Source organism: Rattus norvegicus, chromosome 4, assembly GCF_021556685.1.
Source record: "Rattus norvegicus strain SHRSP/BbbUtx chromosome 4, alternate assembly SHRSP_T2T, whole genome shotgun sequence".
NCBI lineage: Eukaryota > Metazoa > Chordata > Mammalia > Rodentia > Muridae > Rattus > Rattus norvegicus.
In genome coordinates, this window is record NC_141537.1 from 153,766,663 (window position 1) to 153,790,984 (window position 24,322).

Sequence of the window (24,322 nt, forward strand, 5' to 3'; positions counted from 1 at the left end):
AACCAGCAACTGATTCATTAAAGCTAGAGAAACTGCTCTGTAATGAGCCTAATTCTAAATTCCTATTGCTCAATGTACCGTTAGAAACTAACCTCACGTTCCTATCTTCCCCAGAGAAGAAGCAGAGCTCATCCTTCTAATGGACTTTTGTCAGGACATGGCTTCCCTGAACTCTTCAGAACCAACCTCACCATTTTCTTCTTTCTGTGGTTTTAGTCTTTGGAAAGTTTTGGTGGCAATTTAGAGGCTAAGTTATACATCCCGCATGCGCATGTGGCTACAGGGAGCCGCCCACACAGCTCATGTGTTACTCTTGGCGCCCAGCTGGTGGCGCTGTTTCTGAAGGATTTTTAAAGGTGGAGCTTCCCTAGAGACCAGTGTCCAGAGGTTTTAATGCTGTCCTCCTGCCCCTTCTCTACCTCCTAACTTCAGACACTGTGAAGCCAGCTGACTGCACCCTTTCACTATTCCTCCCTGAGGAAAGACTGGACCCCTTTGTAAGCTGCAAACCCAAATAATCCCGACGCTGTTTCACGTCAGTCACATCACCGGGTCAGGTGACAGAAGTGCAGGTAAGGCGAGGGTCCACGTGTCTGTGGGAAACAGCAACAGCTCTGCACAGTCAGGCTCTCTGACCCAGTTCTTCTCAACAGCCAGAGAGGAGGAGCTCACTCTGACCTTCCCGCATTTGGTACTGAAGCTTCCCCCAAGTTCTTCTCTGTCTCTGCTGCGTTCCTAGCTGCAGAATTACTGTAGTTTCCCGCCCACTGCAGCACGCACCCTCTTCTCGCCCTTCATCTGTCCTCTGCGCTCTCTGGCATTCTCATCTTTCCTGTCCTTTCCCCCACGCTCCGGAATAGCTTCAGATGAGCAGGTAGTGCAGCGTAGCTGTGTGGAACAGGTTACTCTGTTGCTAAACCTTGGTAACTCATTTCAAACTTTCCACCGCTTACTTCTACGTACGCCGTTACGGTTACCGAGTATTTGTCCTCAGCTGAAAACATTCTATTCTAAATAGACATCTGTCAAGTGACTTTCAAAAACTAAAACCGTTCTTACCTTCTATCTGTCCGCGCGCTCTCCTTTTTCCTGTGTGATCTTCAGTCCCAGACAGGGGAGCTACGCCGTCCAGTGACACACTCTCGGAGAGACTCTGTTGGAGCAGATATCAAAATGAGTGACGTAAAGATCTCCTGATCATTTTCTGAGATGATGCCTCAGTTTCCTGTTCAAATACTGTTAGAAAAATAAGAAGCAGCACTGAAAAGAACCCCGCCAGTAAAGAGGACTGCGTGTGTTTTCTCTCGGTCACACCCACCTCTGCTCTTCGGCTGGTTAGCAACTATGAAGGCAGGCACGGAAGGTCAGAGGAGTGCATTCATAAAAAATTAATTTGTTTTTATGCTTCAGCCAGCAACTAAACTCAGGACGCTTAGCACTACTCCTCATTCCTCATGCAATGTAAGAAGACAACTAAAAAAAACAGGTATCTTAAGAAATTCTCGGGGCTGGGGATTTAGCTCAGTGGTAGAGCGCTTACCTAGGAAGCGCAAGGCCCTGGGTTCGGTCCCCAGCTCCGAAAAAAAGAACCAAAAAAAAAAAAAAAAGAAATTCTCGTAAGTTCACCTGCTTTAATATAGCATGAAACATTTAAATTATGTCCAATGACAGAAATGTATAAAGTCAGAATAAGAAACCTGGCCTGTACGGTAAGAAACTTCAGCGTGTGTCACAATGATTACACAGAGGGCACTGTAGAAGTTGCTACATTTAGGTAAACCAAGGCTTGGAAAAATCTAAGTAATTTTGTGTGAAATTTTTACAGCCAGCAAAAACTGGTTGACTAAAATGATAAAGAACCTCTTTTCTGTTGGTATAAATAAAAGCCCCCAAACATCAAAGGCAGAATGTGATTCCTCCCAATCAAAAAAGAACTTCCAGAATATGCAGTAAGCTTGGACAAGAAAGGATGTAAAAATGTCTAAGTGTTTGAGATGGCTAAGGAATTATTTTGTACAGAGCACACGTAGATAATGAATATTCCACTCCATGCTTCTGACAACTGCATGCTTCGTCCCTGGACAGTTAAAGCAGAGCAATGAGCAAACACAGCTGGCCGCTCCTTGGGATGTTCTTGACTCCCGAGGGCTGGCCGCTGCTCTCATCCTTGTTGGGAGTTTGAATGTCATCCCCAGACAGAAGCCTAACAAAGCCACCTCCACTCCATCTGAGATCCAGTCTCCCTCCTGCTCCCTCTATATGAAGCAGGGAGACTGACGATAAGTTGCTTGGTCTTCTGTTCTATCGCTGCACTAACACCGAGCCTTCACTTGTAACTCAGTGTCCGACTGCCTCAGCTGTAACGGTGACCCAGTCACAGAAATTTACTCAGGGCAACGCATGTAAGCCCTTGTGAGAAAGACCTTATGTACGGAATCACTGTATCTTCCAGGTTACCTCAGTCAGTGATTGGCTGACACTTTTCCAAAATGAAGATCCCAGTGCCCCTGCACTGTCCGTCCTCTCCTTGATACTACGGCTCCTCCTTTCGTTTTGAGGAGCACGGGGATCATGCTGCCACACGTGTAGCTGTCACATGAGTGGACGCATTTCACTCCTCACAAGACGGGCTTACGTTCTCACCCCTCCTGTGCATCTCACGTCTTTATGGCACAACGAAGTCTCTGACATTCAGACAGGTTAACTCCTCCCCCCCATTCTATAAATATTAAATGCCAGAACCAAGTATGGCCATGTCTTTTGACTGTGGTGGTTCCAGTATGCATGGCTGCTACACTTCTAAGCCACCCCTAACTCTTTCTATGATGGTGTCATTAAAATAGATCATCATGGACGATGGATCCTACACCGGCACTAAATGCATTTCATCTCTGAAGATGATTTACATCTATTACAGGAGAAATTAAGTTAAAACAAACTTAACCAAAACTGCTACAGCTCCACAGAGTTACACTGATTCTTTTCTTTCTCCTGACAGTTCCCTTGCGGATTTATACTTTACAACCCAGGTTGAATGACACTTTCAAGTCTCACCTGCTATCTTTTCAGGTTTCAGGAGTAAAAAAAAAAAAAAATCACAGTCCACACTTTCCCTCTGAATGACACAGGACTTGTACACACCCACATCTATCACAGAATCTTTCAGGTCACAGGTTGATACGACTTTTTAATTTGTACTTAAACTTAGTCTAAAGTGGTTCCTCTGACGCCTACATCTGTAAGTGAGGCATGCAAATGAGCAGAATTGTGTTACGAGCAGCACCTGGTATCTAAGTATTGTCTATGGGTTGAAAATGAGAGGAAACCGCCCCTCACAGGCACACGCAGGCGAGAGAGTGAGCAGCTCCATTTGTTTTGTCCGTACCTCAGAATCCCAAGGTGAGTCTTCATCTTCGTCTTCTCCCAATCCCAACGCAGACATCATTTCTGTGGAACACAGTCACATGCAAATTAGTGAGGACACGCATCACTGAAGTTTAAGTGCGTGCATGTTTATCTACAGCCACAAAATTACAATAAAAATGATATCAGGAAAGAGTTTCGGCTGGAGCAGCTTCGGGCAACTGAGAGTAGCAAGAAAGCAAAAGAAAACGTAGATACTGGCTTGGTTCTTGATGCTTCAGTGCTCTGTAACAGCACATGAGATGGAGTGTTGGCTATCTCACCACTTTTATTACTTCTGTGCCAGCCGTCAGCACGGACTAAACTGTCATGTGATTGCTCCTGTGAAGCGCTTTCAATGATATCCTTTCCGTTTTCTTCTCCTTCAATTGCAGGATCAGCTGCTCCTTCCTATGGGAAGAAAACAGCAACTTCACTCACCCTGCAGATCACAGGGTGCTTGCTAGTCACTGTTTGGTGAGAATGGGCGACACGGGCCACAGTCAGTAAGGGAAAGGTCGTGCCTTCGGTCTGAGGTGGACAAAGGACCTGGAAGGCAGTTATGAAACGTGCATTCGGAGGAGGATGTGAGGCTGAAAGACAGCTCGGCAGTTAGGGGCACTTGCTGTCTTCGGAGGACACAACTGCAGTCCTCAGTACCCATCAGAAGCTCAGATCCAGGTTTAATTCCAGGTCCAGGGCATCTGGTGCCTCTGGCCTGCATCCTTACGTACATGCAGCAAGAGAATTATGACCCAACATTTACATGGAAAGAGAAAGGAGCTCCCCAAGCAATCAAACAGTAAGCCTGGGCTTTAAAGATGAGAGAATTGTACGCACCACAGGGTCGGGTGACTGACAGGACGGGGAGAGAGTCTGGACTCTGGCTGGTGATTCAGGCTCAATCCCAGTGGCATCTTCGTTTTCACTAGCGGAATTGCTATCGTCAAACAGGGCTCTACTGTCTGGTTCCTCAAAGCCACATTTTGTTTCTGTTACGAAAAGGGAAAGAATACATGTAAAAACTTTTAAATCAATGAAGAGCACAAGAACAGGCCATCTTTAAATGACTCACGGTTTTTCTTAGACTGCTGGGCAGCTGTCCACAACTCTGTTAAATTAATTTTGGGAACGTTCTAGAAAAACAAAAGTAATTTTGAAAATAACATTACAATAAGGCAAATATTCGCTCTTACTATCTTATATTTTTAGTTGTGAGCCTAGCCTTTAATGGCTGACTCTCTAGCCCACCGCTCTTACTATCTGATCTAACACCAAGAGTGTGTTTCTGAATCCTTAAGGTAGATTCAAATATTAACCATGCCATTTACGAGTCTACAGACTTCAGCTGCACGAGGATTATGGGATAGGAATATCATCAAAATTTTACTCTCCTTACACCTGATTATCGTGCAAATTTTATGATATCCTTTAGTATATGATTTAAATGAAATAACCTAGAACAAAAATTTATTCCCAATCTAGAGTACTTCTGAAAACACTAGCATTTAAAAAAATTTAAAATACCTTGAACGTATCACCGTGACCTATATTTGTGTGATTGTTTCTAAAGGAGAAGCTGTGAAGGTTTACTTTCTGTAGTTCATGAGTTGAAACTGCAAACAGTGTAAGTGATTTCACCCTGGGTGCCCAAAGTGACATGCAAATTATTATATGTGTTTAGTTCTTTCTAACAAAGAGGAAGGAAAAAGAATAAATCTTGTGAGGCAAAGCCATATGCAGGGACCGAAGAAAAGTATAACTAAATATGCCAACCATGGAGAAAAGGCACTGACAGAAGACACAAGTGTCATGTGTGAAGGTGCAGGCTGTGGCGAAGTCACAATACAAAGTAGGGGAGGGACAGACGGAGTGAGGAGGGAGGGAAAGTATGAATGAGTTTAAATGAAGAGGAAAGGAGAAAAGTGCTAGTTAGAGTCGCTTCGATGAACACCATGACCAAAGAGACTGGGGAGGAAAGGGTTTATTTGGCTCACACTTTCCACATCACTGTTTATCACTGAGGGAAGTCAGGACAGGAACCCAAGCAGGACAGGAACCTGGGGGCAGGAGCTGATGCAGAGGCCATGAAGGGTGCTGCTTACTGGCTTACTTCCCCTGGCTTGCTCAGCTTGCTTTCTTATAGGACCCAGGACCACTAGTCCAGGGACGGCCCCAACCCACCATGAGCGAGACCATCCCACATGAATCACTAATTAAGAAAATGCCCTACAGCGGGATCTTATGGAAGCATCTTCTCAATTGAGATTCCCTTCTTTCAGATAACTCTAGCATGTGTCAAGTTGAGATAAATCTAGCCAGCATAACATTTAAGCCTAAGATTGGTAAAAAGAAGTACGAGAACTGTGAATCACAGTACATTCCAAATAATGATTTGCAATGCCATTTTGAAGACATTAGTATAATGAAAGTTTAATTCTATAAGTACATAATGCTTAATCATGTCTGGTTACCACTACCTGAGGGATGTAACATCATTCCTAGATAAAGAAGACATTGGGAAAAGCATTGCTCTATTAATTTCCTACTTGGAGAAGATTTGCTAGTTGGAACTCTATGGGTAACATAGATTAAAAAAATCTATTATGTATCCAATAAGGCAAAGATATTTTAACCTCATTCCTGATCTAACTCCACGGTTTCAGACAGCTGGTGCCTCCTTCTCGTAACACTTCTCTAACCTGGTTTGTTTTGTCTTTTTAACAGTGACATTTCCTCAGTGTCACAGAAGCTTACATGTAAACATCACAAGGAGAATATGTTTTTAAGAATTCAGTGGGTTTTATGGTTTTATATGTGACATTTCCTTGACCTGAGTTTACATTAAAGGAGTTTAAAGGTGAGTCATGTTTCTAGAAACTCAAGAGACAATATCTTGAGGGCAGAATATCTACTTTTTTTTTTTTTTCCTGAGGGAACGACACCAGGCATAGACTGTAATAACCACATGGAGACCAAGGATAGAAATAGAGAAAAAGTTCACCTGAAAACTGTATCACACTAAGAGGTGTCCAAGGAAAAAGACACACAGAAACTGCATGCTGTGTGTTTACACTCTTGAAACTGAAGTCACCACAGAGTTCATGATTTACTGTATGTACAAGCTGGGCCCATCCAAGATTTAATTTAGGTATAACAGACTCACATCTTTATGGACTTTCCAGCTCATTCACTTTCAGCCTCTAGCTCCCCACGGGACAATCAGTCTTTGATATTCACCAAAATAAAATATAATTTAACAAGTCATTGTTCTATAAAATGTTTCTCTGATCAATATTCCACATACAACAATGATAGATTGTCACTAAATTTTAAGAGGGAACATTCAGCCAAACAAATTTAAACGATTATTTTCACAAAACTGCATGTTACCTTGGTATCAAAGTTATAGTCATCCTCATCTGATGTAGGCCAGGAGTCGGCAGGATCAGGTATGTGAGAAGACCTTAGAACAACAGCCAACAGAAATTGTAAGACAAGCTCTTTTATTTATTTGTGCATTTGTATATATGCACACACACACACATGCTTGCATGACAAAAGAGGGCATCAGATCCCATTACTGATGGTTGTGAGCCACCATGTGGGTGCTGGGAATTGAACTCAGGATCTCTGGAAGAGCAGCCAGTACTTAACTGCTGAGCCACCTCTCCAGTAGTAAGGGAGTGCTTAAAAGAAATCTAAGAGGGGTTGGGGATTTAGCTCAGCGGTAGAGTGCTTGCCTAGCAAGCGCAAGGCCCTGGGTTCGGTCCCCAGCTCCAGAAAAAAGAAAAAAAAAATCTAAGAACATATCAGTAATCGGTATAGTGAACATCTCTTGGAGGATATGATTCAAATTTGGCCTCTTCTCATAAAGCCTTTAGTTGCCTCTTCCTGCCTCCACTTCTCCGACTCTGAAATAGTCAAGACTCACTCTTCGTTCCATATTAAAATGCAAAGTCAACATGTTGGCGGGCCTATGAACAAGGTTTCTAAACCTGCCTGTGCTAATGACTGTGCTGATATCTCATCGATAGCTGACATCACTTTTGCCTTCTGAACTGAAGAGAATCTGATAACCTAAAACATGGGACAAACTGCACTGCCCTGTTTACCCTGTTTAAACACTCAGCATGCAGCCTGGAAAGGCCCTGTTAAGACCCTATGAGCCAGGTCTGACGGCACATGCCTGCAATCAGAGTGCTAAGACTGCTCCAAGTCAAAGGTCAGCCTGGTTTACAGTGCTGCAGGCCATGGAAGGCTCTACAGTAAGACCTATCATCCTATAGCTTCCAGGTACCTTAAAACACTATCGGGAATCCCATGAAATACTTAAAGAGTTTAAAAATGAAATTTAAGCAAACTTCAGTACAAACTATTGTGTTGGCAATACATTTTCTACAGATTAAAACATTAAAACTGGGGCTGGAGAGATGGCTCAGAGCAGAGGTTAAGAGCACTGGCTTCTCTTCCAGAGGTCCTGAGTTCAATTCCCAGCAATCGCATGGTTGGTGGCTCATAATCTCTGGTGCCCTCTTCTGGCGTGTAGGCAGATCACTCTATAATTAATAAGCAACTATAAAAGTCCAATCATTTTCCTAAGTAGGTTGTGTACTACTTGCGTATACATAAACTACCAATCCCTTGAAGCCTACCAGAGCCCACCTGGCATCCAAGTACCCAAGGAAGGCTGGGAAAGGGTTATGGATGACATCAGCAATTGGGGCCAAAAGCTGCTGACTTTTGGCAATTTTACTTTCTTGCTATTCTGGGGCTGGAAGCTGGTGGCTTCTGGCAATTTAGCTCCTGTTGATAGCAGCAGGGGAGTAAGAAAAAAAAATGCTTAGTTACTTGGGCTCCTTTCTCTTTGGCTGAAGGCCCCTTGCTGACCAGGCAAGAGGCTTGGAGTTCACTAACTCTTCATGAGCCAGGGAGAAAAGAAAAGAAACTCAGTATCTCTGTCTCTCTGTCTCTCTGTCTCTGGCTGGGGCCCGGGCACCTGTTTCATCAATTTCACAAGTGCATGTGCACAGTTACATACATACACATATACCTACATACAACTGTCTATACACATTTGGTGGATGGAGCAGAGCTGAAAGCCACGCTTTATCTTTTCTCTCAGCCTTTTTCTACCTTCTTTAAGTTCTTTATAAAATTACCTCATAAATAAAACGCTACACAAAAGGAGAGCACAGGAAGATATGGATAGTAAGTTCAAAGCGGTGTTTGACTCTAAAAGCTTGCTGTAAGCTCAGAGCAACTGTTTCCCATGGCCTTGCTTTCTCATGGTGCGCACCTCATCCCTGGACCTGACCTAGAATGCTTTTCCTTGATCATAAATTTGTCCCAAGCCTATTTTCTTCTTAGTGCAGTTTATGAAAGGTCATTGTATTCCTCATCATGCAGCCTTTACTTGCTACTCTATGAGGAGGGGGCACATTCCATTCCTGATTCTAACTTTATTACATCATTCTGGTAAAACAACTAAAACCATCTCTGTAAACTTTCTTCCTAAAATTTAAATCAAGTCAGGAAGGCTATTAAGTCATTAATTCATCTTAACAGCATTAAGTCATGAAAGTTCTTCTTCATGTTGATCTGTAGGAATCTTGTCCAATAAGGTGGGCCAATGCCCAGGACTCATTAGGCCACATAATAGTGACAGGAAGGGCGTCTCAGCAGTGAGACGCAATCCTGGGACGAAGGAGGCCATGCCTCTCATGCACACCCATTGCAGTCGTGCAAAATGGTGGACCATCTCCAGGAAACTCACTTGCTTGCTCTGGTCTTTCCTAGATGGCTTCTGTCAGAAACCAATCCTAGGTACCCAGTCACTGTACCTTTGACTTCCCTACGAACCATCTAAATACCTTCATCCCCAGAGGACTCAACTCCTAGGTCCCTTTCCTGTGGGGTTCAATGGCAACCTTCAACCTTTAAACTTTCACCTTACAAAGGCACGGCTCCTGAGACAAGGATGGGCTCAAATGACAGTAGGCAGTGACTCTCCATCCTGTGAATGACCTCTCCATCGTCTGCCACTCACCTGCCAGATGCTCGTGACTTCCTAGGCTTCTGCTACACCTTCTGATGCCCACACAAGGACACCCGTCAGCTGAGAAGAGACACGGACACCTCCAGTCTGCGGGTTCCTGAGAGGCTCTACACTCTACACTACCTTCTGTGAACCGGGGTGACAGCAGAGGTGGAGCCAACACTCCTGTCTACTAAAAGTCCACCCAGCAGTTCAGACTATTTTAACAGTTTTCAGTAGAAACCTCCTTAAAATTCTGAAATTCTATTGGTTTTCACTTTGTGTAAGAGTATCATGAATACTTAGTTGACAGAAAATGGGAAAGAATAATTTATTTTATTTGAGAAACATTAGTTGTGGAAACTAAATACAAGTTCAAAATGGCTAAGGAAACGAGAAGAGAACTGGCGGGTGCAGCAATCAGAGGCACTCACTACACAAGTGTAGCAACCAGAAGTGGGGTCCCCGGAACCCACATAAAATGCCAGAGGGACGTGGCCGCTCTTCTGCGATTCCAGCCTCAGAAGGTGGAAGCAGGATCCCCACAGTGAGAAAACTTGCAGGACCAGCCATATTGGCAAGTTCAGGGTTAATTCAGAGCCCCTACCCTCAGTGGATACAGCTGAACAACCAAGGGTGACTCCCACTATCTCAATGTGTCACACACCTAAAAACACACTCTCTCTCTCTCTCTCTCTCTCTCTCTCTCTCTCTCCCTCCCTCCCTCCCTCTCTCTCTCTCTCTCACTGGGAAATTTGTAAGAATTTAGCTTAAACTAATTAACTTATTTAATTAATTTAAAACATCGTCTAGGACAGAGGAGTGTCTAGCATGCACAGAGCCTGGGTTCAGTTCTCAGTATTAAATTGGGCATAGTGGTTCATGCCTGTGATCCCAGCACTAAGGAGAGGGAGGCAGGAAGATTAGAAGTTGAAGGACGGGGTTGGGGATTTAGCTCAGTGGTAGAGTGCTTGCCTAGCAAGCGCAAGGCCCTGGGTTCGGTCCCCAGCTCCGAAAAAAAAAAAAGAAAAAAAAAAAAAGAAAAAAAGAAGAAGTTGAAGGACATCCTTTACTACCTAACAAGTCTGAGGTCACCCTGGACTATATGAGACCCCATTTCAAAGCTCCTGTGACCATGGTAAGAAATGTTAGCTATACTACACAATATAGTTATCTAGCTCAAAGCAGAACACTTAACAAATCCTAGTCACTTTCCTCTATATTCTCTAACCCATTAACATTTCATTTTAACAACATTATACATTCCTACCCACCTCGTTAAAGAGCCATCTTCAGAAACATTATCCACTATTAAAGAAAAATAAAAAGCATATTTTAAACCAAGAGAACAATATAAAACAATAAGGTATTATCATCATCATCATCACCATCATCATCATCACCACCATCGTCATCGTCAGTGCTTTCTCTTTGGTACCACACCTAGAGGCTCTCCTAGAATGAATGCTAATATAGGTAACTAATCCACTACGAATGCTTTGTCTCCCCTTCATATGTATCAAATCCAAGAAGGAACAGAATTTATAAAACTTTAAGACCTGGGGTAGGGTGGGGGAAAACGAAACAAAACAAACCAAACAAACCAAACAAACAAACAAAAAAACACTATGAGACCTAAAGGGAGACTGCCAGTACTATGGCCTCAGCCATCAGACTGACAGCAGTTGTCACCATAGCAGAATCCATACCACTCGCAGGGTTTTTCCCGGACTGATAGCACTGGGAACAATCACAGAAGCAATTACTTTGCTACGGTGGGATCGGCTCTCCCAGGGTGTTGGTCAGCACCGTAGTTGAGCATTAAAATCCTATCACAAACAAGCACCATGCACGAGCACTGTGCGATCTTATTCTCCCTTAGTGGATAGAGTAAGACTATCAGCTCAAGCTTCTAATCTGTGTCAGCACTTGGCTTTCCCCAGTAAAAGGAAAAAAATCTTTCTCATTTCATTCAAGGTATGAATTAAACAAACTAATCAGTGTCTTGGCATTTCCCATGAGGTTACTCAGGCCAAGTCTGAGGCTTTGTTCAATGGTGGAGTACCTGCCCTACAAAACAGAACAGACCAAAAGGGCTGGTGTGGCAATGGCCTGGAGGTGTGGTGATGGCCTGGAGGTGTGGTGATGGCCTGGAGGGATGGTGATGGCCTGGAGGTGTGGTGATGGCCTGGAGGTGTGGTGATGGCCTGGAGGTGTGGTGATGGCCTGGAGGGATGGTGATGGCCTGGAGGGATGGTGATGGCCTGGAGGTGTGGTGATGGCCTGGAGGGATGGTGATGGCCTGGAGGGATGGTGATGGCCTGGAGGGATGGTGATGGCCTGGAGGTGTGGGAGATGGCCTGGAGGGATGGTGATGGCCTGGAGGGATGGTGATGGCCTGGAGGTGTGGTGATAGCCTGGAGGTGTGGTGATGGCCTGGAGGGATGGTGATGGCCTGGAGGTGTGGTGATGGCCTGGAGGTGTGGGGGATGGCCTGGAGGTGTGGTGATGGCCTGGAGGTATGGTGATGGCCTGGAGGTGTGGTGATGGCCTGGAGGTGTGGTGATGGCCTGGTGTGGTGATGGGATTGTAGGGGTGGGATGGGGGATAGAAATAATACCTTAAGTGACTATATTTAATTACCTTGGTACTTAATGTTTCAAACATGGAGAAACACATGACTATGCAGGAAAAAACTCGAAAGACAGTAAAAAGAGCAGTGGCCGCCAGGAAGTAGGGGTCAGAGAGAAAAATAGGTGAAGGGGCTGGAGAGATGGCTCAGAGGTTAAGAGCACTGACTTCCAGAGGTCCTGAGTTCAATTCCCAGCAACCACATGGTGGCTCACAACCATCTGTAATGGGATCTGATGCCCTCTTCTGGTGTGTCTGAAGGCAACAACAGTGTACTCATATATAACAAATAAATAAATCTTAAAAAAAAAGAAAAGAAAAATAGGTGAAGTCCAAGGAATATTCAAGTCAGTGAAATCATTCTGATTACACTACCACAGTGGTAAACACAAGTCATAAACTGGCCTAAATCTATAGCATGTACAAGATCCAGAGTGAGGTGTGATGGAAGCTAGACATGCTGAAGTGATAACGCTGTATCAATGTAGGGTTAACTGTTTCCCTTTTTTTGCTTTTAGATACAGGGTTTCTCTATGTAATAGCCCTGGCTGTCCTGGAACCTGTTTGGTAGACGAAGTAAGCTAGCTTTGAACTGGGAGATCCGCCTGCCTCTGCCTCTGGGTGCTGGGATTAAAAACGTGCACCATCACTGCCCAGCTGGGTTACAATTTTCACAGATGTATCCACTACTCAGTACTCAGGCAGATGGTGACCTCAATGTAAGAAGCTATGCATGTCTGGGTGTCCCAGGGTATATGGGAAATTCTGTTTCTTCCTGTTAATTTTGCTGTGAACCTAAAACTTCCCTAAAAATTGAAGTTATTAGGGGGTAGGATTTAAACCCACATTTGCCTAGCATACATAAGGCCCCCAGGTTCTACTGCCAACACATACACACACACCATACACACACACACACACACACACACACACAACACACATAGTTATTGATTGGAAAAAAATACTTAGTAAGCCTCCTAGTAAAAAAACATATTCAAAGGAACACAATGGTATTCTCTCCCAAACTGAAGGCTGAAAATACACAGAACAATTCTAATTCTATATCCAGGGAAGACACAGATAAAAATTATTGAAAAGAAAATTGTACCTTTCAGTTACAATACTTTATTAGTAATTTAAACAACTAAAATAACATTCTCTTGATAAAGTAATCCACTTCTTGTGAGATCCATTCTTCTGCTAAACTCGATTTGCTACAATGTGGACGGAGGAAGCATACAATGTGATAACTGAAAATCGCTTTTCTAGTGGATTTCTGGGCCACGATGAAAAGATTGTCATCCCCAGGAATGCTGTATTAGACAGTAAACTTCCTTTAACTAATCTCTTAAATAATCCGCCATTTTAGACTGAGAGATAAAGAAAAACATACATGACATTCCCACAGTGACTTGCGTTTCATATTGCTCCTCTGTGATCAAAACATTCTTCATCTACATGGCTACCCAGGGAAGGCCCACGAAGAGAGATTCTTCATGAGGAATCTTACCTGCATTGCTATTTTCAGAATTTTTTGGTCTCTTCCCATCATATTCAAATATTTGCCTGTTGCTATGTTAAAAAAATGACAAAAATTATGCTTTTAATTCTGGTAAGTAAAGAAAAGTACTAAATATATTAAATTCACAACAGCATTACAGACAAAATCAGAGCTAATATCAGGATCATATCCCACATGATTCAAATGTGCAAATGTCGATGAAATGTCGGTTAAGTATAAATACATGCTATCTCGGAGTTGCAAGCAGAATGGACATCAGTGTGCATTCACAGTTTCTCATAAGTTGCGGTAGTGACAAAGTACTGAGGCTGGCCTTGATACCAGTACTTCAATTCTCTGTGGCCATTTAAGCCAAATCAGTTACACAGTAATTAGAAACTAAATGTATTGGTAAATATCTTACTAAACAAGGCAACCATCTACAATGACTGAACTATTCTCTCTTTAATGCTTGATTTCTACAAGTATCGCTGTGGAAGATAAATCGTTCTTTTATACATGAGGCCCTATGTCTTGTAGGAGCGTAAGCGACTTTGATTTAGAGAGGCCTGCCGAAAGGCTTCCTTGTTAATCCAAATTTCAAATACTTTGAAAAGCAAAAGTAGCTTGCGGGCCAGCCAGCCTAGCCGAAAAGGAGAGCTCCTGGTTTATCCCTCTCCAGCGTACTCCTTTAACCAGAACAGGCTCGTTCACTAAACCAGACGTGCTCTAGGCTGCTTCACTGAAGAGCGAGCCCCCAGGATCTGCCTGCCTCTACACAAAGCCTGGCCTGGCTATTTCCACAGGGACTGGAGAGTCTAACTATACAGCAGGCACTCTTACCCACTGAGCTACGGCCTCAACCGCAGTGTAATCCAAAGGATAGATTATCCTCCCTTTTATATTAGGAAGTCAGCTGTAAGCTTGACAACATGGGAATCTAAAGCCATCATTTCTCCCGTTATTATCCACCGATGGCTTATTTTCATTAAAGGAGAAGATTGTCCATTAAAGATTATCCCTTTCTGGGGCCGGGGATTTAGCTCAGTGGTAGAGCGCTTACCTAGGAAGCGCAAGGCCCTGGGTTCGGTCCCCAGCTCCGAAAAAAAGAACCAAAAAAAAAAAAAAAAAAAAAAAAAAAGATTATCCCTTTCCTCTGCTCGAGCTACTTAAAAAAAAATACATTAGAATATTAGAAACAAAGCAGGAGGAAATTAAGAAGTGCATAGAATGTTGACAACATCAACGTCCTTCACAAAAGTAATTTTTTTTTTAATAAAAAAGGAGAAGACAGAATGGTTTGCAACGTCCATTTATGCTCAGTACAGTCTGGTACAAGGAAAAGTATAGAAGGGAGGTTTAAAGTGTTACCAAAAAATTGAGAATTCAGTTACCAGAGTGAAATTGGCATAGCTAATATAAGGTCACAGATCCGGTTACGAACATCACTCAGAGTAAAAGGGAAGGAGAGCCCAGCTATGGGTTATGTTGTCTGAATAACTGCTTGTCTACCCAACCAATGTCGGTTCTGGTGCTTTTCCAACATATCTCAGTAGTTAAGTTAGTCATCTCCTCCTCCTCCTCCTCTTCCTCCTCCTCTCCCTCTTCTTCCTCCTCCTCTTCTTCCTCCTCCTCCTCTCCCTCTTCTTCTTCCTCATCTTCCTCTTCCTCCTCTTCCTCCTCCTCCTCCCCCTCTTCCTCCTCTTCTTCCTCCTCCTCCTCCTCCTGCTGCACTTACACTTCTGAGTGGTTCTTAACACTCTGTAAGACCAGGTTTTACTTGTTGCGTGTGTGTAGTGTGTGGTGTGTGCGTACACGTATTTGTGCACACACGCAGAGGCCAGAGGATGACAGTGGGTATCTTCCTCTAGCAGGCTCCACTTTTCTGTTTGAGACGAGGTCTCTCACTGAATCCGAAATTCCCCAACCCAACCCGGTTAGCAAGCAAGCTCTTGGGGCCTGCTTCTCTCCACTCCCCAACACTGGGGTTATAAGCACACACAGCCACGCCTGGCTTTTACATGAGTGTTAGGGATTTAAACTCACAGCAAGCGCTCTCACTCACGAAATATGAAAACAAACGACTGCACCTTCCAAGCTGATCAGCTGCGTGAATACTTGTTTTCTTCTTTACTAGAAATTCCACAATATGCTGTTTATTTTCCTTTACAGCCAGTAACATAGGCGTTAGGTCATCCTGCAAGACATCACAAGCAATCCATAATTCCGAATTACTGACTTCTCGACTGAACTGCGCTTTGGAATCATGTGACTGCGACCCGCCCAGTCAAGCATCTCTTGAAAGCAGTGATGTTAACTTTTGTTGTCAGTAGCTCTCACAGAACTAAAAACTTTAAATGTCTTACTGAACTAATGAGCAAAATTAGCATCTTCAGAAAGGCTTCTTACAGCCTTCCAAATGGCACTGACTTCTCTAGAAGTAGCATTTCCAGAAGATTCTGTGATCATATCCAGTAATAACTGACATGACTAGTAACAGAAATCTCCAATTCTACTCAAGCTTTATTTGAAAATTATGTTTTTGTGGCAAACATTAAAACAGAAGTTTTGAGGAAACAGGTTGAAACACTATAAGAGTGTGGAAGTTCCCCCAGGCTGCGCAGACTTGCTGCTTCTCCTCTGTTTCCGCCAGGGTTCCAGGGAGCAGTGTCAGACGTTCCTGGTTAAAGTGAGTCACTAAGGAGATGGGCACTACATCAAAAGACCCAGATATGGATGGACATCCACTGCTTGTTACTCAAAGGTCTACGGGGTTTCTCTTACAGTGCGAAGGGATGCTGTTCCCACTGCAAGGCGCAGTTACTCTCGCTCACAAAGACCCTGGATACCCTAGTGTTTTTCATTTGTTTTTTACTCTAGTAACGTTTTAATTGAGACTCAGGTGTTTTTGCTATTTAGTCTCAGGCAAAATATAAATCACCAACACAAACATAATGCCTAAGAACCAGTGGGCTAGACAAAGGTGCTGAGAGAATGCTAATGATGGGGGAATCTATTCAATGAAATCACAATAAAAGAAAACTCACAAATCTAAAAAAAAAAAAAAAAAAAAATCAGAAACAAGAGGCATCAAGGGCAGGATGAGAAGACCTGAACCATGTCAGATAACAGTCACAGTGTCACAACACCAACTGACTTCAAAGGCAAACATGCCACATCGCTCACCAGTAACCAGCCAGTATCCAGCCAGGGGAACTGTCTGCATGTAGGAAAAGGTAAACACATCACATATCTTGCCAGTAACCAGCTAGTAACCAGCCAGTAACCAGGCAGGGGACTGTGTGTACATAGGGAACAGTGTTATTTCCAGCCCTGACAGTAACTGCCAAATCTTGTGCTGCATCATTTATAACTGCATGAGACATAAGAACACTTCACAACACACACACACACACACACACCCACTCACACACACACAAAGGCAATTCACAACGAGCAAGTCGCCGCTGTAAAATACCCTTACAAGAGCCTGCCGAGTGGGTAAAAAAGCACTTGCTGATGACCTGACCCCATAGTGGAAAGAGAAAATGGACCCCCAAACTTCTTAAGAGGAACAAAGGAGAGTTATCACGTCCAAAACAACAGGACAAAAGAACTCACAAAATTAACATAATAAAAGAATGAACAGTAATCTGATCACAGATGAACTAACAGAATCCGGATGGGCATGAAGGTTAGATTCTGGTAGGATATCAGTGAGTGACGTCACACCTACTCTCATCTTTAGATAGCTCATTCACAGTAGAACTCAAGGAAGAAGCTTCAGAGTTTAACTACACCACCGACCAAACGCGATGAAGTGATCTCTGCACAGCAGTCCCTACGGCAGATACGGAACACATACACCTCATCTCAGCGGGCTCAAGCTTCTCCACAACATACCACACTCTAGACCACAGGTCAAGTACAACATACACAAAGGAACCAAAACCATTTCCTGTATTCCGAGAGCGAAAGAAAACTAGAAATCAAAAGCAAAGAAGCTACACCAGCATCAGGAGATGGGAGAAATCCGGGAGAGATTTTAAAGTCCCTGGAATGGAAGGGAAAAGAAAGCTGAGCTCAGCAGAACCTCTGGGACCCGGAGGAGGGTCTGGGAGGGACGCTTACGGCTTTAAGCGCTTACACGGAAAAGTCAGAGAGCTCATAGATAACCTAACAATGCACCCCACAGTCGTAGTGAGAAAAAAGAAGCAATCTAAACACAAAAGCAATGGAAGACGAGGAACGAGGGGGACTGGGTCCCTGGAATAGGACTTACGGATGGTTGTGAGCCACCATTCGGATGCTGGGAACAGAACTCGGGTCTTTAGAAAATCAGCAAGTGCTCTTAACCAGTGAGCTAGTTCTCTAGTCCCTAAAACATCTAATTTTTCTAAAAGGGTAAAAAGGAAAAGTTTTAAATGCAATTGGGTTGGGAGGCAGGGAAAGAGATGGGTCAGCAGGTAAAGGTTCTTTCTGCTAAGTCCGTCAACCCCAGGTCAACCCCGACACCCGTATGGTTGAGGGAGGGAAGCAACTCCCTAAAGTTGTTCTCTGATCTCCTCATGCCCACTGTGGGCACACGCACCTCCTACCCCTACAAACAAATAAATGACTGCAATAAAAGGGAAATCAGACACTGGTTTAATCAGTGAGCTACTGACTGGTGTGTGGATTATTTTTATCACAATGAAAGTATCTTTAAGGGGCAATTATACTCAATCTTAGATTTCACCCAATGGAGTCAAACATTACTTAGACCTAGAGTCCCCATGATCTGATCTTTTCTGAAAACATTCCTAAAAAATACACAGAAGTGTGTTTGCTCAATCCAGTCATGGTGATGAGAATGACATTCACAATGTGTCTCTGTCTTTGGCTGGCAATAGAGCTGCCGTTATACCTTGTTTTTGGCTTCTATATTTGCGCCGCGTGAGAGCAGTTTGGCTGCTATGGACGTGCTCTCACAGTAGACCGCGTAGTGGAGGGCAGTGTTGCCGCTGCTGTCTGTCACGTTCGGATCAGCCCCGTGGTCCAGCAGTATAGTTGCGCATTCTTCTTCCTGGCACTGTACAGCCTGTTGTTATTGCATCAAGGAAAAGATACCCAGTTTAGGAATTCAAGGCGAATATAGTTTAGGTTTTTTTTTTTTGTTTTTTTTTTTTCCCCCGGAGCTGGGGACCGAACCCAGGGCCTTGCGCTTCCTAGGTAAGCGCTCTACCACTGAGCTAAATCCCCAGCCCCATAGTTTAGGTTTTACTCATTACTGTATTTAAATCACACCGATGGCTTTTTGCCCCCAAGTATTTAAATCAGATGCATCTCAGTTGGAAGCGCTGGCTGCTGGTACCTTAATGAGAGCTGTGCTGTTCTCGCTGTCACAGGCATCTATCTCACATTTCCTCTCTACTAAGAGAGTCACCACTTCTGGGTGACCATAAGCACAGGCAAGGTGTAGGGCAGTCCTGTGGAAGAAAAAAACAAGAGCACTTCTTAGTAAATTACAAAGCATCATCTAAAAATACATTTTATGCAGTGTGGAACAGTATGTAACGTCTTCTTTCAAAACTAGTATTTTTCAGTGCACTCTTGAAAATACAACTATTGGGTGTGTGTGTGTGTGTGTGTGTGTGTGTGTGTGTGTGTGTGTGTGTGTGGTGGTGCAGCAGACAAAGCCCTGAGCCCTGTGCTAAGCAAACAATTACTGAGCTACATTCCTAGCCCAGAGCAGCCAATTTGCAAAGAAGTATTCACAGCCTTTGGATGCAGCTTGACTTGGGTAGCAAGACTGCTTTCAGGTCTGCTGCTTACTGGCCATCGCTTGGCCTTTCTCTGGACAAAGGCATTGGCCGCAGAAGCCTGACAACCTGAATACGCTTCCTAAATCCCATGTTAAAAGGAGAACCGACTCCTGAAAGTTGTCTGACTTCCACAAGCACAGCATAGCATGTATGTACCTTCACTAAAACACAAGCATACACACAGACACAGACACACAGAGAGAGACACACATCTATCTTATCTATCTATCTATCTATCTATCTATCTATCTATCTATCTATCTATCATCTATGTATCAACCATCTATCTCTCTAAGAATATTAAAAACAAAGACAATAGAGTGACAGCCCTGGTCACAGGGCAAGCCCACAGTTCATGTATATGTGGGTGGGGGTGAGAGGCAGGTACGACAGTGAACAGATGAACAGATGAGAGTTGGGAATGGAAAGGACTAACAATACAGCAGCAAACCCCTGTGCTATGAATACAGAAGAATAAACCATATTTGAACCAAGAGAGTCAGTGGGGGAGATCACAGAAATCAGCAAATCCTCAGATAACACATCTGTCTAGGTGAAACACTTCTCACTGATAAAGCCAAACAAACTAAAGGACAGAAGCAGATATACTTCCCCATCCCCCCTACACACACACACACACACACACACACACACACACACACACACACACACACAAGCGCGCGCGATACAAATCAACAAAAACTCAGTAACCCTTGGTTGCCCCAGAGGTAGAAGGTAAGTTCCTATTTTTGAAGACACTGGGCCCAAGGGACCCCAGACTAGAAGTGACCTGAATACCTCCTCCCAGATGACAACCTTTTATGATCCCAGAAGGCACCATGCAAACAAGCTTCCAAAGGCGGGAAGCAACTGTCTCACCCAGCTGTGACCCCTGTGAACCACAGCGAGGACAAGCATGGAGCTGTAACTCTAGGGGGGGCAGTAGTGGCATGCATACTTTGATGGTGACCAACAGCCCACTACTAGAACAAGGGGGAAACCATGCTCAGTAATGGACACCTAGCTAACTACCTCTGGCTAGTGAAGTCTCTTGGATGAGACCCTACAACCACCATTTTATCAAACCAACACAATCCCTAACTACACTCTAGATATTTGTCCTTACACCCATAGCTAAGTGTAGTCCTTACCCTCATCAAGGAGACTTCTCTATGCGACAGAGGAAAACCATTAATTATATAAAACCACAACCAATCAAAATCCAGAGTGTGGAGCTCAGTCCTTGTGGTCACAGCTACCAAAAAGCTCCTGTACCTAATGCCCAGGATCTATGCAAAGAGGAGTAAAAAGAATTTAAGAGCCAAAGAACAGGGCGCTTGCTAGAAATGTCAGAAGCCACACCCACAGTGTCACCAACATGACTCCCAAATGAGAACTGAACAAGGCCAACAGCTATGAACGTGCAAAAGTGTGTGGGAGGAGGGGGCAGGGGTGTGTGTGTGAGAGGGAGGCCTCAGCCCTACACAAAGATTATCCAATCTATTGATTATCTAATCTATTGATCATCCAATACTAAATGGTCAGCCCTGAAATCATACATATGAATACCGTTATACAGAGTGAAAAGGCTAACACTTAGAAACATATATGTATATAATATATAGTATTTACAAAGATACATGTAATAACAATTCATTTTAGAAAAGGTCATGAATTTGAAAGAGAGCAAGGGGGTATATGGGAGCATCTGGAGGGAGGAAGGGAAGAGGGAGATGACATAATTATATTATAATCTAAAAAAGCTCAGCAACTTTTCTTTACTCTTTATTTTACCACACTTTATTATACTATGGCTAAGACAGACCATACTCTGTGTGTATGTATAATCAAACTGCCTTCTCCTTACTTGGCATGGCTTCTTTCCATGTTAATCCACATCGCCATGTTCAGGGGTCAAATATCCATCTTACGGATGCAGTGCAATCTATAATACGTTCTCTGGCTGCTAAATACACTGCTGTTTTAAGCAGTGCCAAGAAAGAGAGTTGCCTCATTATTTTCTAAACCTATTGAGGAGACAGAAACAAATCGTGGTAGAGCCCTTACTACCAGTGTGTGACTGGAAAGCCCTAAGCAGCCCGGGCTTCAGCAGGAACCTTTCTTATCCTCACACACTGTGCCCCGAACACTGATATTTCACATCTCTCTTACTTTCCTGCCCTTACCACGGACACAAAATATTCTTTCTGGTGTCCATAGATTACCAATCTACCAAAAAAAAAAAAAGCTTTTATAAAATTAAGAGTTCAGGGACCAGGAATCCAGCTCAGTCCTAGAGAACTTGCCTAGCATCTACGAGGCTGTGTGTTTGAACCCCAACAACAATATATAAATAACCAAATGAAAAATTAGTTTGGAGTTTGTTTTTTCTTCATTGACTTAAAAGGATTTTCTGTAAAATGGAGATGTTTTTCATGTGACATGTATGTATGTATGTATATATACATATATATATATTGAATACTCTGCAAGTATATAGTAGGTTTATCCTCAAATTTTGTTTAATCAGGTCTTGAGAATGCTTCATTTTCAAAAACTCAGTGTTAGGATGTATCCTGAGGATACACCACAAACCTGCTTTCAATCACCAATGTGCACGTGCACACACACACATAAACACACACACACACACACAAAACACAGGCAGACACATACAGAGGTGTGTACACAGAGGTGTCCACATACACACACAGGTGTACACAAACAGGTGTTACACATACAGGTGTACACACAGACAGTAGTTCTGCTGTCTGTCAGTCTTTTTGTTTTGTTACTTTCTCATTGCACTTTCTTTTAATGTTTAAATTATATTCTATGAGAGACTTAGTGACATAGAAATGTAGCTAGTGGGCTTGGGGATTTAGCTCGGTGGTAGAGTGAAAAGAAAAAAAAAAAAAAAAAAAAGAAGTGTAGCTAGTTTCCTCCAAACATGTAAACCACCACTTCATTCCTAAGTGCTATGTTCCCTACTAATTGGGGTACCAGAATCAACTTATGAATTCTTACATCTACTTGATTGGGTACTTCTAGGTTTTTTATTCCGCTCTATTCCCTGCTGTGTCTCTTTGGCTGTTAGTAAATGAGTGATTTGTGAAAACTAATGGTTTTGATTTTTTTAGAAAGTTTTTTTTCTAGTGTCATAACAAAATCAAAAGCAAGCATAAGAAACTCAAAATTGTTAAAACGCTGACAGTTGTATTTGGTTTACATAAAACTGATCAGTAGTTCACATTCTGAGAATCATCAATCTTCGATTCGAGAACACAGAACAATTTTCCCACTTCAAATTGCAGTAATAAAACACATTCACACAGGTGTACGGTAGTATAAGATGGATACTAGTGGAAGAATGTTTAACCTTGAACTGAAACATTTCTCCTATGATGTATTTCTACGATATAAAACATTTTTATATGTATGCAGAAAATTAAATTGTTAGTTAGCTCATTTTACAAGCCAGGAAAGGGAACTGTAAGTGGATTAGAAACCAGCTGGAGTGATTTTGTGGCCGTCCTTGCTATTCATACAGGGCGGGGCTTAGACCCCACCAAGATTTAGGCATTCAGAGCAAGCTGGGAAGAGCCAAGCTTCCTTAGTGAAAGTCAGACTTGGGCTTCATCTTCCAGTCCCAAAGCCAGACAAGGTGCATGCTTCCCCCACCAGCCTCGTCCCGCCCCCCTAGCTCGAGGGCCATTTTTCTTTTACCTGTCCTTCTTGTCTCTATCGTTCACACCACTTTTCCCAAGGATAAGGATATGCTGCACTTTGGCTACGTCACCCACGCTTGCAGCCTTGTGGATCTTGCCCATATCCTTGTCGTGAATGTGGTACCTGGGCACGTGGGAGCCACTAGCATTCTCACGTCCAAAGCCCACGCAGTTGCTCCGCGGGCGTGCAGAGGAGCCTAAGGGCGATGGGCCCTTATTCCTGAAGCCAAAAATCTTCTTCATGGCATAAGGTACGCCCCTCACAGGCACCTTCTAACCCACGTGGCGTCGGCTGCCTCCACAACGCAGTCCTAGCACTTACTGAAAAGCCAGCCTAGTCTCACAGGATCCCAACCGGAAAGACGCTGCATGGCCCCGCAGATTTTTAAAGCACAATAATCGCCAAGCAAAGCTGCAAACTAGCAACCCGCGCCTTTCCAGTCCCCGCGCATGCTCACACAGGCACGGCAGCGACCGGTGCCCAGCACGCATGCGTAAGGCCAGGCTCCGCCTTCTCCGCTGTGCCAGAGTTCAGGACGTTGCAACACAGCGGGTTTTCTAGCCTCCGGTTTAGCGGGTGGTGGACCGTGTCGTCCCAGCGGCCCGGTCTAGCCTCGGTTTGAGCATGATCGCTGCAAGGTTTCTACAGGAACGGGGGCACTCACCACCGCGGAGCCCAGTCCCAGCACTCCTGGACTGCTTCGAGGGGCGCCTGGCAGATGGGCACAGATTCTTCTAGAGCAGCTGGAGCCCCCGCCTTCCTGCTTAGCTTTGACCTTGTGTTTCAGTGGTAGTTAAAGGTCATGGGGAGCAAACCTATTAGACCCTAGGCAGGCGGATTTCAAAAAGGAAAGTAAACTACAAACAGCACACATAAAACTGTGGCGTGGAAGACTAAGGAAAGAGATTTTGTTAAGCTAATCCGTTAAGTAGTTTGGGAATTAGTGCAACAAATTCCCAAATTCATAGCCTAAAGAGTCGGTGTACGAGTTAGGCGAGTTGATGGAAGATAAGAAGTTGTCTATATTTGGGGCCTGAGTGAAACGACGTGACCTTAAAATTTTGGACTTAGAAAAAATTATACTTAGTAAACTTTTCTAGTGAAAGTATTCACCTTGACGTTTTCAATCATTAATAAAATTTGTCGATCTAAAACCACAACACACCTCAAAGAGAGTAAATACCGTTTGTTCTGGAGCGTAATATGATACCCAGTGGC

The 24,322-nt window shown here is 43.6% G+C and overlaps 1 protein-coding gene across 2 annotated transcripts in view; it reads right to left on the bottom strand.

Annotated features, from left to right (window-relative positions):
* Positions 1-23,563, bottom strand: part of Ankrd26 (ankyrin repeat domain 26) — a 69,847-nt gene extending 46,284 nt beyond the window's left edge. Inside the window, exons 1-12 of one of the 2 annotated variants that reach the window (XM_087657638.1) lie at positions 23,102-23,563; positions 18,925-19,039; positions 18,478-18,651; positions 15,662-15,768; positions 13,581-13,642; positions 10,714-10,747; positions 6,796-6,868; positions 4,478-4,538; positions 4,243-4,394; positions 3,687-3,813; positions 3,386-3,447; positions 1,060-1,153 (exon numbers count right to left, since the gene is read on the bottom strand). In XM_087657638.1, the coding sequence (XP_087513764.1) occupies positions 1,060-1,153; positions 3,386-3,447; positions 3,687-3,813; positions 4,243-4,394; positions 4,478-4,538; positions 6,796-6,868; positions 10,714-10,747; positions 13,581-13,642; positions 15,662-15,768; positions 18,478-18,651; positions 18,925-19,039; positions 23,102-23,346 (1,306 nt within the window). In that variant the 5' untranslated portion in view covers positions 23,347-23,563. 2 annotated transcript variants of the gene reach the window in all.
* Positions 23,564-24,322: the final 759 nt, after the last annotated feature.